This window comes from Sphaerodactylus townsendi, linkage group LG02 (genome assembly GCF_021028975.2).
Source record: "Sphaerodactylus townsendi isolate TG3544 linkage group LG02, MPM_Stown_v2.3, whole genome shotgun sequence".
Taxonomy (NCBI): domain Eukaryota; kingdom Metazoa; phylum Chordata; class Lepidosauria; order Squamata; family Sphaerodactylidae; genus Sphaerodactylus; species Sphaerodactylus townsendi.
Genome location: NC_059426.1, coordinates 78866402 through 78879507, shown reverse-complemented (window position 1 = coordinate 78879507; position 13106 = coordinate 78866402). Strand labels below are relative to the sequence as shown.

Here is a 13106-nt window from a genome sequence, read left to right as displayed (position 1 = left end):
AGACTCATTAAGCAAGATCTGCCTTCGCTAATTCCCCCACTCTAAAAATGGCAGACCCCAGCCTTTTGGGCAATACATTTAAAGGTCATTATCAAGATACGGCTTAACATTCTTTATGCAGTTGCTAAAAAGATGTAGGCCACATATCTATCCATCTCAAATGATCTATTATGTAAGAAAAAAATAATTGGTTCAATATTTTAAACTTATCTTCTGCTTTTTCAAATAGAGTTTCATAACTCAAGCAGCTCTGGTGCCTGGCTGTAAAGAAGGATAATGTAATAATAGAACACTTCAAGGGTAGATTTATTTTTATAGCTGCTTAGTTAGAGATCTCAGTGTTGAATGAAGCAAAAAATCTAAATGCATTTATGCAAACCCAAATGCTCCCAATGTGTTTTCTATCAGTTTAATTTGATCCACGTTTCAGGTTGCTCCTATATTCAGTGGAAAAACTGTTGCTTTGCTTGCTTTCAGTTTTGTTACATTTTCCTCATAATATCTTGAATATAACCAGTTCAATTAATATTTTCTTTTTTAAATACTAAATTTCAAGTTGCATATCTTTTTAATATTGGAAATGTTCTGGCAATATGTGTACATGGAAAATGGATTCTATTGAAATTGCTGTGACTTTTCTCCAAGTCACTTTCTTCTGCAGTTGTGAAGATTAAGAACTGTTTGGTTTCACATGCAAAATTAGATTATGACCTTCCTCATAGAAAGCAAGTAATTTCCATCGTATATTATTTGTCACAAACAACACAAATCACGTGGCCACTTTGTATAAATCTTCTCAAAATCATGGACAAATCATAGAATCCTAGAGTTGGAAGAGACCATAAGGTTTGTTGAGTCCAACCCGCTGCCATTCAGAAATACACAATCAAAACACTCCTGACAGATGGTCACCTAACCTCTGTTTAAAAACCTCCAAAGAAGGATACTCCACCACCCTCCAAGGCAGTGTATTTCACTGTCGAACAGCCCTTACTGTCAGGAAGTTATTCCTAATGTTTAGGTGAAATCTCATTTTCTGTACCTTGAACCTATTGTTACCAGAAATGGTGGGAGCCTCTCCCTTTTAGAGTAGGGAATTAGCAAGAGCAGATACTTGGCTTAGCAAAAAGTCAGGAAAGTTCAGGGTCTTTGTTGCTTGTGTATACCAAGATCAGCTTTTGCAAGAAATTCTGCAGGAGTGCAAAATAAAGTTTAACAAATTTATTTAGGGATAATAGGGATACAAAAGCACACAATATCCAAAGCATCAGAACACACACACAGTCTGTGATATAAGCAGTGTTTCGTGGGGATAGGTTGAGAATAGCGGAGGAATTGGGGGAATTCTTAGGGGTGATATTGTACCAGATCCTGAAGTGGCTTTGGGTCTGTGAAGCAGAGGCCAATGACCTGCACTGGGCTCCAAGGAAACAGGCTAGAAAGCAGGTGGCATGCAGCAGCAACTGAACTGTGTGCTGGCTCAGAAGTACTGGGTGGAACAGTGTGGCCATACCAGTGGTCCAGATACACTGAACACTGAGAGTTGGGTGAGGGAGCTTCTTATAGAGAAAAAGGGACCCTCAGGGTTATGCAGAGTGTCCTTAATCTCCCAGGATAAAGTGGAGTCCTATCTTTCTAAGGAAAGACAAAAGATGAACATCAACCTTGATGTGCTGGGTTGTTAATCTAATGAGTTGGCATTAGCTTGATGGGCTAAGCTTGGAAGTGCCTGAAAGGAAGTGCCTGAAACAGATGGGATTATAGCTATAGAACAGTGACAATGCAAATGAGGGGGGTCATCAGTGATAGATTAGTCAGAGGAAGAGGTTTTTGGGTTAATACAGTACTGGTTGGAACACTTTGGGCAAAAAACATTAACAAGTCCTTTGTCTTTGCAGGGCTGGAGATGAGAATACTCTTCAGGGCAGGGGTATTGTGTTTTCTGAATCCCTTCAGGAAGGGTGTGAGAAAGGCATTATGCATGGCTGATTTGGCGAGGACAAGTCCATATAAGCTTTTACTGTGTCCTTGTGGGTACACTAGCCAATGCAGAAAATGGGCTCCCTATTTTGGCACTGCACTGCTAGGCACCCCAAGGGTTTGCAGGATGAGTAGAGACACTGCTGTCTTAAAAGCATGGTTCCCCCAGCACACCATGGGATGGTCTGGTAACACCATTACTCCTTGTTAAAGTCTCTGGAGCAGCAGAGAACTTGTTCCATCTTCAACATGGCATCCCTTCAAATATTTAAACATGGCTATCATGTCACCCCTTAACCTTCTCTTCTCCAGACTAAACATACCCAACTCCCTTAGCTGCTCCTCATAGGACATGGAATCCAAACCTTTTACCCTTTTGGTTGCCTTTTCCTGGACTCTTTCCAGCTTGTCATTATCCTTCTTGAATTGTGTTGCCCAGAACTGGACACAGTATTTCAGGTGAGATCTGACCAATGCAGAGTAGAGTGGTACTATTACGTCCCTTGATCTAGACACTAGATTTTTTATTGTTGAAGGACACTTTTGGCAAAAGCGTGTGTGTGGATTCGTACCAACCCCCCCTTCACAGAGAACCCCACATTGTTCCTAGTACTGAAGGTTCCCTGTATTCTGGAGGCCGCATTTCATGAGGTATTATTGGCAACAGGAATGTTCCACTCTGTTAATGGAGCTTAGCTCACTATTTGTAAATTTTAAAAGTCATATCTGTTATGTGGTTTGATGTTGATCTACCATGAGTCTTTGGGAAAGAATGAGGTAAATGGAATTTGAAATCATATTGTAAGCTCTGTCAATATAAAGTTTGTAGATGGTAAAACTTCTGTCACCTGACATTCTCACAGAACTGGGATTGCCAGTTAACCAAATATGCTAGTTAACAAACTTGTACTCAGCATCCACCCAAGTGAATCAGCCAGCATTGTGGTTAACTGGGTACCATTTAAGAAGAGAAGAAGAAGAGTTTGGATTTATATCCCCCCTTTCTCTCCTGCAGGAGACTCAAAGGGGCTTACAATCTCCTTGCCCTTCCCCCCTCACAACAAACACCATGTGAGGTAGGTGGGGCTGAGAGAGCTCCGAGAAGTTGTGACTAGCCCAAGGTCACCCAGCTAGCGTGTGTGGGAGTGTGCAGGCTAATCTGAATTCCCCAAATAAGCCTCCACAGCTCAGGCGGCAGAGCTGGGAATCAAACCCGGTTCCTCCAGATTAGATACACGAGCTCTGAACCTCCTACGCCACTGCTGCTTTTATTGTACATTATATTATGTATAATAATGATGATGATAATTCGCTATTGTACTTGGAGAATTTTAATGATGCATCTCTTATGATCTCATAGTCTGATCTTGTGGCATCATTATCAACATTTATAGGTTGAGTTCTGTCATAATCCTGCTTTTTTAAATATTGCAAGGGAATAATGACTTCATTGAAGACATGTATACTTCAAATCCAAGAGCAGAGTCTCTGATTCTTCTAAGAACCAAATATGGGGATTTCAAACCGATAATGGAATGGTCTCTCTCTCTTTTCTTTCTTTATAAAAGAACCAACCAGTTGGGAATGTTCACCAAGAAAGAATTTGATCAGCTGGCACCAATCGTGGACAGCTTCAGCCTAATGACATATGATTATTCAACACCACAACGGTAAGGAAACGAGCAGAAAACAAAGCTTATTGAACTGTACTACAGAGGTGCAATTATGACATCAGTGAGCATACTTGGACCCCACTCAGCTCCTAATTGTCCTTTGGAGGTAATAGGATGATTAGGGATTAAAACTGAGATTAAAAATGTGAAGGCATTCTGCTAAATTGTCAAATTGTGAATGCAGTCTGTTCTAGGTAGTGGTGGCAAGATAGTGATTTTGCTGTTTAATTGCCAACTTCGAATGGCCATTTCTGTTGCCACTGTAGAGAACTAATTCTTAGCAAAAATACTAGTGCTGCCAACTTTAATGGATTTAATCAGAAGATAAATATTTCCAGGTTAGGGCCACTAGATAAGTTAAAGCAACATAAACATCTTCAGAATGCACAGTAAGCAGGTTACCTTCTTTTCCCCTTTGGCTTGTGTATACTACATTTTTGTTTGCATTTTCACTTGGATCAACAGGCACCTAACTGCCCCCCCCCCCCCGTCCAGTATTGTGCCTGTACGTGGGCCAATAGAAAAGTAAGCCTTTGTGTGCTGCTCTCCTCCTTTGCTTTGAAACAGCTCTGGCAGTTGTTCAATACATCCAAAATAGCATTTCTTTCCTTTGTAACAAGAAGGGCAAATATTTGTAACTGGTTATCACTACTGTCAGGTAGAAGTGTATACACAAGATAAAGTAACCCAGTTGCTTGTCCAAGGAATCTATACATTTTCCTCCTTTTGTATTGCATAAAATACATTACATTCTGACTTTTTTAACCAGCAGATGTCAAGATGCTGTCACATAATGATGGATATACAGAAAAGAAACAATTTACAGCAGTAGCAACCTATGCCAGACATGCAGCAAGATTTTGTGCCCCCCTTAAATCACTTTATTCTGAATGTCTGAAGTATGTGCTATTGAAAATCTCATGCAAAATGGCAGTGGTGAACAATACTTTACATTTGAAACATCATGCATACTCAAATTATCATTTTGAGAATTTAAAGACCGATCAATACAATGTAGGAATGTTCACATCTTCTGGCCATCAAAAAATGAAGTTTGATTTGGTAATTATAGATCTCCTTAGGACGGAGACTCATTAGAAGTTCTGTTGTCTTTTTGTTCTTCCTTTCTTTTTGGAAATCTCTTCTTTGACTTCTGATTTATTTTCTTTGTTGTTATCAGGCCTGGCCCTAATGCTCCTCTGCCCTGGATGCGAGCCTGTGTTCAAATGCTGGATCCTGAATCAAAATGGAGAAGTAAAATTCTTTTGGGGCTGAATTTTTATGGCATGGACTACTCAGCGCTTGGTGCTTCTGGGGAACCAGTAATTGGTAACAGGCAAGGCTTCTACAGAATTAGCTTTTTGAAATCATTATTATCTTTCATTTTCATAGATAAGTACATAACTAAATGCTTTTAGCCAGTGATTTGTCTGGATGCTTTAAATCTCCATGAAAGCCAGCCCCTCCATTGTCTCTACCTAAGCTCTTTGGCCTTGTGGTTTCTTTAGCTTATTAGTATTTCAAAGTTCTTTGTCTTCCAAAGCTTCCTTACCTGTCCAGCATTCCTATTGTCTTTCATATTTATAGATTCTACCTGAGGCTTTTGCTCAGCTTTTTTTCTTCTTAATCCCTCTTCTTCAATGTCTCTTCTGGACACTTCATGTCTCTTCTGGACACTTTTTTCCACCGTGAGGGTTCTGCATGGCCCAACTTCCAATCTGTGCAGCCAAACCAGCTTTTCTCAATGCCTTGCTTTTTGTCCCACTATTTCATTGCCACTTCCTCAGCCACTGTGCTTCTGTTTCCTAGCTTCTCTGCCTTGACACCCTGCACAGCCTTTGGCCTCCCCTCATCTAGTATGCCTACCCATGAAATGCACAGGGTGATGTGTAAATAGAGATGCAAACTGAGTAAGTTTGGAAGGAAGCCCAGCATAGAAAAAAATGCTGTGGAATCCTTCAATCTTTTCCACTCCCAGCATGGAGGAACAGTAGAGGATGTGAAGAATTGTTTTTGCATTGTATGAAATGAAGCTTTAAATCTAGATACTTTCAGCTGAGTATTAGAGCACTTCTAGCATACCTACTAATTAAAATTCATTGGCCAGAATGTTTTTTATTGTAGAATGGGCTTAGAAGTCATACCTTGTGAACACCTGTTCTCTTTAATACCAGGGCCAATATACTACTGAATCTTTGAGTTTAAGATTGCTCTTAGAAATATCTGTGCTTTGTCTACCTGGTTTATCACAGCTGTCTGATAAAAATTCTGAAACCAGCATTATGTAAACACAAAGTTATGTCCTTAATTTTCATGTTGTTCTGATGGCATACATGAAGTATCCCAAAGCTGTTTTTCCTGATTGCGGAATTTTAAAAAAGCAAAACTGTTGTAGTTTTTACTGTTCAGTAGAACAGTCTGTATACATTTCCCCTGTCCAGTTATGCTTCAAACTCCTTTGAAAGAATCTTGAGAGTCTTTTATATCAGTTTATACACTGAAGATGTGATGTAATAAATTGTTAGTTGAGAGACCTAAGATATTTGACACTGAATTCTATTATTCAAAGACAAAGATGTCTTCCAAAGTCTGTACCGATTTAGAATTCCACTGAGAGCTTTACTGGCTGCATGCCATGCTGTAAATAATAGGCAATAAAAAGTGATACCTAGAATGGCTAGAGGTGAGATCCTACCTGAAAATTATGCCATTGAAACATGTTAAAGGGCTGGCTTCTGGGATTTGGGAAAAGAGACATTTTTAGGAGTGTTAGGGATGTACCCAAGGGAATCATTCAGTGTGACTTATTCACTGTAGCATGTAAAGTGGGGTGATAGGGGTGCATGCTCCAGGCACAACTTGCACAGATAAATGAAAGGGGCTTCAAAGATAATGTGATGCAGTGGCAGTTTTAAAAATAATAATTAATTAGGTTTGGTGAGGGCAGTTGGTTAGGTGGAGTGGCATTCTCTTATTTTTTCATTCACTTCCTGATTTCAGTCTTATAAGGTTAAGCATGTTTAGGCACTGAATACAGCTATTAAGGGTGGGGAAAATGAGATGGCTGTGGCTATCAGGATTTTGTTACTATGACTTATGGGGTGGCTCTTTGTTGCAGTAGCAGGACTGGTCTGTCCAGTAGTTGGACTCTCAGAACCTCAAAAGTGCGAGTTCGCCTCATATTTTGTTAATCACCTTTATCTTATTTTCCAGGGGTGGTTCTGCTGATTTTATGAAGTGCCTAGGCCTGGGGATGGGCAGAGACCTGCTCCTGCATAGAAATGGCTAATTACAATGCTGCTTGCTTCTGAGTTACAAAGGGAAAGACATGGACCAAACTGTACTTCACCATTGTGTTTTACGTAGCCGTTGAATTCTGTAACCTTGAATCTTACTCCAATAGATTCAAGAATATTAAATTCAACAATAAAGTCTAGGGCAATAGCCAAGGCATGTCCAGGATGGGAGTAGGCAACTGGTGGCTCATTCCAGCTTCCAGGCTCTTCCTATTCCGTGTTGCTCGTGATCCACTCTCCTATTTTGCAGCTTTGCTGTTTTCTCTTTTACGAGTGGAAGATACTGGAACAAGGATCTTTAACCCATCCACTGCCTGTAAGAATAACATTGACACTTTTATAGAGGTTGCCCTTTATTTTGCACCTCAGTCACTTCATTAGCCTGTAGCATGGTTTGCACATGTGACTCGGAAGAGCCTTTGTTCATATTGGGAAGGAGGAAATTCAAGGGATCTTGCCTGTTTCTTGGCTTATTTAGAAGAGAGTGGGTAGTCAGAGCCAGTGTTGCTGGCTCTTCAATCCTTGTTCAGTTCCTATTAAGACCCTTGTTAAAAACAAGTTCCTAATCAAGGCATACTCTATACTTGCTATTTTGATTATCAGCCAGTGAGGAAATAGCACTTGTTTGCAGTCATAGCAATTACTGATCATATAGGGGAGTTAAGAATACATTGAAACTAATTGTTGGCTGTGTATTTTATAAACATGCAACCAGAGGCGTATGGCCTATAGAGACATGAGATCACCCATGTCCCCAGGCGCACGTCTTTCTATTATGTAGGGGGCGCCAGAAGCCCCCCACATGATGAAACAGCATGTGCCTCAGCCGCACGCTACCCCCCTGCAAGGAGACATGGCGGGGCTCAGCAGGGGGTGGCCACGGTGCCCCCCTAGGTCACCCACCACCACTGAGCCCTGCCCACAACCTCTGTGCAGGCCAGCTTTTTCCTTCCACAGACCCTGGGGATGGCAGGAGCCGGCCTACAGAGAGGCAGGGGAGCAGGGCTTGGACCAAGGGGCTCAAGGGGAAATGGAACCAAGGAACAACACCTCCTCCAGTTGCCCCCCGCCTTTCTGCAGGCCAGCTCCTTCTGTCCCCAGGGCCTGGGAGTGCAAAAGCTGGCCTGCACAGAGGCTGGGGTGGGTGGGACTCAGTCCGAGCCCCACCCCTTCCCCCTCCCATGGGGGAGCACGGAGGTGGTAGGGCACCTAGAGGAGGTGTTGCCCTTTGGCGCTATTTCCCCTCAATACGCTTCTGCATAATGCTTGTCTGTTGCAAGCTTTTTTAGTTCAGTCCTCCTCCTCCTAAGCTTACACAATCTTCTGTATGAATCAGTCCTCTGTCCACATGTGAGCGTAGAGGCAGACTTCAGCTGTCGGGAAAGATATGTGGACTGGGGCTTGTATCAACACTGGCAGAAGATGAGGAACCAAAATAGGATCTGACCTGCCCTCTTTTTAAAAAAATAAATGGGAAACTGTTATTAGGTAGAAGTAGCCACTCATTTTTCAGAATCAAACTGATATGATGGAGTGGTGGAGAAACATGCATTTCAGAAGTCCAGTGTGGATTGAGGCAGCTTCTGTTTCACAGATCATACAACCCTGTTGTATCTTGCCTGGTGCAAATAGACCAGTTTTACTTGTCTCAGCATTATGTGTTCCCCATGTATGTTTGTGCTTCCACATTTTTTTTTCTCTCTGCTACCGTGTTTCCCCGAAAATAAGACAGTGTCTTATATTAATTTTGCTCCCAAAGATGCGCTATGTCTTATTTTCAGGGGATGTCTTATTTTTCTGTGTTCTGTTCGTCGGGCATGCTTCCAAACAAAAACTTTGCTACGTCTTACTTTCAGGGGATGCCTTATATTTAGCACTTCAGCAAAACCTCTACTACGTCTTATTTTCTGGGGATGCCTTATATTCGGGGAAACAGGGTATTTGTTTAGGTATGTAGCCTGCTCGTAAAGAGTCTGAAAATACAACATGACCGTTGGCAATATAATTTATACATAGCATTTACCTAACTTTAATCATGGATGTAGGTAAGGGGGGGTCTCGGGTTTGAACCCCCCCATTCATGTCCGAAGCTCCGCCCCCCCTTTTGTGGGTTTTTAAAACATTTTTGTGCTTTTTTGGTTTTTGGCCTGCAGGGGGCGCATTGTTTGGGCTAGCTAGTAGCACCAAACTTTCAGGGATTGTTTGGGGGACACTCCTGATGATACTACCTGGGTTTGGTGAGGTTTGGTTCAGGGGATCCAAAGTTATGGACTCCCAAAGGGGGTGCCCCCATCCTCCATTGTTTCCAATGGGAGCTAATAGAAGATGGGAGCTACACCTTTGAGGGTCCATAACATTGGACCCCCTAAACCAAACTTCACCAAACCTGGGATGTATTATCAGGAGAGACTCCTAAAGATACCCTGAAAATTTGGTGCTTCTAGCTTAACAATTGCACCCCTGACAGCAGGCACGCCCCAAATTTCCCAAGATTCTCCTTTTAAATCCACCTCCTTCAGCATGGATTTAAAGGGAGAATCTGAGGTCCTCAGTTTAGAAGAAGAAGAGTTTGGATTTATATCCCCCCTTTCTCTCCTGTAGGAGACTCAAAGAGGCTTACAATCTCCTTGCCCTTGCTCTCTCACAACAAACACCCTCTGAGGTGGGTGAGGCTGAGAGAGCTCCGAAAAGCTGTGACTAGCCAAAGGTCACCCAGCTGGCGTGTGTGGGAGTGCACAGGCTAATCTGAATTCCCCAGATAAGCCTCCACAGCTCAAGTGGCAGAGCAGGGAATCAAACCCGGTTCCTCCAGATTAGAATGCACCTGCTCTTAACCACTACGCCACACTGAAAGTGATGCTGTTTCAGGGTGGGGCATAATCCACCCCAAAACAGCATCACTTTCAATGTTGTTTAACTAGGGACCCCAGATTCTCCCTTTAAGGTGGATTTAAAAGGAGAATTTGAGCTCTCTAGTTTAAACACCATTGAAAGTGATGCTGTTTGGGGGTGGATTCCAGCATCACAGCATCAGCGCATGCCTGCCGCTAAAAACTCAGGTTTTTTCGGCCACCGGGCTCCATTTTCCAGAGGGGAGGGGCAGGGGAGGGCAGGGCAGGAGAGTCTGCTTTTATAAGCGCTAGGCCAGGGGCGGGGCTTGGGGAGGTGTGGCCATGCCCTAGGGGCAGGTGGAACCCCCCCCCCATTAAAAATCTATACCTACGTCCCTGACTTTAATGCAAATTGTATAAAGGCTGGAGTTATGACTAATGCAGAGTTTTTTTCACTGAGACTCAATGGTTGACTGGTGAAACATGAGCCTCTAGTTCATTTAACACAGGGGAGCAAAGAGAGTATTTGCTTACAGAATAGTTACTGCTGCTGTTGGACAGTACCCTTTAAATGGTTACAGAACAGTCCAAGTTCTGTATATCTGAAATCCGTAATAAATGTGGAGCCAAAACAACACATTAAGTTTTTTCCCACTTGTACAGAAGATAGATTTGAATTCTAGTCAGTGGGGCTTGATTAAATTGTTTTATTGTGCAAGTTCTGAAATGGTACTTGCATGATTGTTGATCCGAAGTTGTACAATTGACTGTAGAACTGTACAAGTTGTTTTTGATCCACTTACGCAATCCTTGAAATAATCTAGTAATTAAGTCTGTTATTCTGCTGAGTGAAAATATAATTTATGGCTGTTGCATTTATAGTCAAATCATTGGTGGATAAACTGGTTAAGTGCACAGCACTGCTACCTTTTAATATGCATGATGAAGTAATCAAAATATCAGATTGCTTGTTGCTTAGAAAAGAAAAAGTTTCTTTTGTTTACTTTATTAGGATTCATGATTGCTACACCCAATATATATGAGGACATATTAAAATTAATTTTGTAGCCAATTATTCTTTTTTGGACTAAAGATCATTTAAATTAACTTGAGAAAACTCCCAGAAGCACATATTATGATCAAGGGTTGCATGTGCTGTAACTTGGTTTATGCTTTGGGCTGGATTCAACAGGAAAGCTTAGAGAAGGAGTTTTGCAAAAGGAGTTTTGAGTAGATCTGTTCCTGCCTTTGCCTTGCTTCAGCAAATTGGGGCTCATATGCAGTTCCATTCACACATTGCCACCATTTATTTTTATCCTAAAAGATGTATAGACCAAGATTTTCACTTGTGTGTGTTTTTCCTTATACTGAAGCCAAAGCGTTAAACAAATGAGCTAACTTTTATTTATGGTTTGAACAAAACATGCAAGTTATAAATCTTTTCACTTGAACTTTTGGCCGGTTTCTCTATTCCAGCTTTTGGGATCTTGTGTTACAAATTTACTTTTCTTTCCATTTTGATTGCTTGTCACCTCAACCAGAGGCAGAGCTACCAGGGGGAAGGAGGGTGCGCCTTGCACCGGGAGCATGCCGGGGGGGGGGGAATCGCCCCCCCAGCACTCCCCCACAACTCCATCCCTCCGCTGCCCCCACCACACACTTACCTTAGTTCAGCCTGAAAGTGCAGGCTGGAAAAAGCAGCCTGTTCACTTGAGGCTGAAAATTGCCTGGTGGAACTACACTTCCCAGGAGACCTTGCAAGCCCCAAGGTCTCCTGGGAAGCGTAGTTAACACCTGTCCATTTTCAGCCTCAAGTGAACAGGCAGCTTTTTCCAGCCTGTACTTTCAGGCTGAACTAAGGTAAGTGGGGGGAGCAGAAAACGCAGAGTGCGTACCAGGCGCAGTATGGCCCAGTTGCACTTCTGATCTCAACTTCACTCAGTAAGACATTCTCTTTATTCTCCCTCCCTCCCCAGCTGTCAACTCTCAGCTGCTTTTTTACAGTGGTTTTTCACTAACATTCTGTCAGCCTTCATTGGTTGATCTTAGGGAGAGGCAGAATGTACTCTATCACAGGGTCATTTTACATACTTGAAAAATGTCCCAGGTTTGAAGGAAAATCTGAAATCATGAAAAAAAAATGAGGTGGGGTTAAAAACTTCAAAATAATTAGAAAAGCACATGTAGCTTTAAGAAACAGAAGCCCTCAATGCATGTTGCACGCCAACTGCAGCATTGTAGACTTGTTTTCTCCCAGACCTTTTGGGCATTTATCTCTGTGACACGGCTGACGCCCACATCTTTTAAAAAGTCGCCTCCTACGACAAGGCTTCCTCCTCTCCAATCAGCATTTTGCCCGCCCATCATCTCCTCACCTCCTTTGTGGGGTCAAAAAACCCAGAAGAAGAGTTACACTTTCTAATTAACCTACCCTGTTTCCCCTAATATAAGACATCCCCGAAAAATAAGACATAGTAGAGGTTTTGCTGAAGTGCGAAATATAAGGCATCCCCCGAAAGTAAGACGTAGCAAAGTTTTTGTTTGGAAGCATGCCCGACGAACAGAACACAGGAAAAATAAGACATCCCCTGAAAATAAGACATAGCACATCTTTGGGAGCAAAAATTAATATAAGACACTGTCTTATATTCGGGGAAACACAGTAGCTTCTGAGGGAAAGGGAAGCATATGGAAAGGTTGCATTTTGCCAGCCTTTGAAAACTGCAGCTTCTCTGCTTTGCGGCATGGTGGCTATGGTAGAAGAAGAAGAAGAGTTTGGATTTATATCTCCCCTTTCTCTCCTGCAGGAGACTCAAAAGGGCTTACAATCTCCTAGCCCTTCCCCCCTCACAACAAACACCCTGTGAGGTAGGTGGGGCTGAGAGAGCTCCAAGAAGCTGTGACTAGCCCAAGGTCACCCAGCTGGCGTGTGCGGGGGTGTACAGGCTAATCTGAATTCCCCAGATAAGCCTCCACAGCTCAGGCAGCAGAGCTGGGAATCAAACCTGGTTCCTCCAGATTAGATACACGAGCTCTTAACCTCCTATGCCACTGCTAAGAAAAATGAATAAATGAAAGTCTTCAGAGAGGGAACAGTAAACTTGCTGCAAGGAAGAATGCAAATGTATAAATGACCTCAGTAAAAGGCAAGAAGAGTGGGAGGGCCATTTCCAGGTCTGTTTTGGCCTTTGGTGAAGGACTCTTTTGGGCCAGTTTCATCATCAACTAATGGGTGATGCCAGCCTTGCATGATTCACCTAGGCCTGACTGCTAGCTACTATTCAACAGCAGCCATTCTATGAAAGCAAGAGTGGTTCAGGGGTTGC

The 13106-nt window shown here is 42.5% G+C and overlaps 1 protein-coding gene across 5 annotated transcripts in view; it reads left to right on the top strand.

Annotated features, from left to right (window-relative positions):
• CHID1 (chitinase domain containing 1) overlaps positions 1-13106 on the top strand; it is a 132888-nt gene that overhangs the window by 78089 nt on the left and 41693 nt on the right. For 4 of the 5 annotated variants that reach the window (XM_048486687.1, XM_048486688.1, XM_048486689.1 and 1 more), the window contains exons 9-10: positions 3549-3650; positions 4834-4989. In XM_048486687.1, the coding sequence (XP_048342644.1) occupies positions 3549-3650; positions 4834-4989 (258 nt within the window). The remainder of the gene's footprint in view (positions 1-3548; positions 3651-4833; positions 4990-13106) is intronic. The other variant, XR_007243675.1, reaches the window with a different exon arrangement.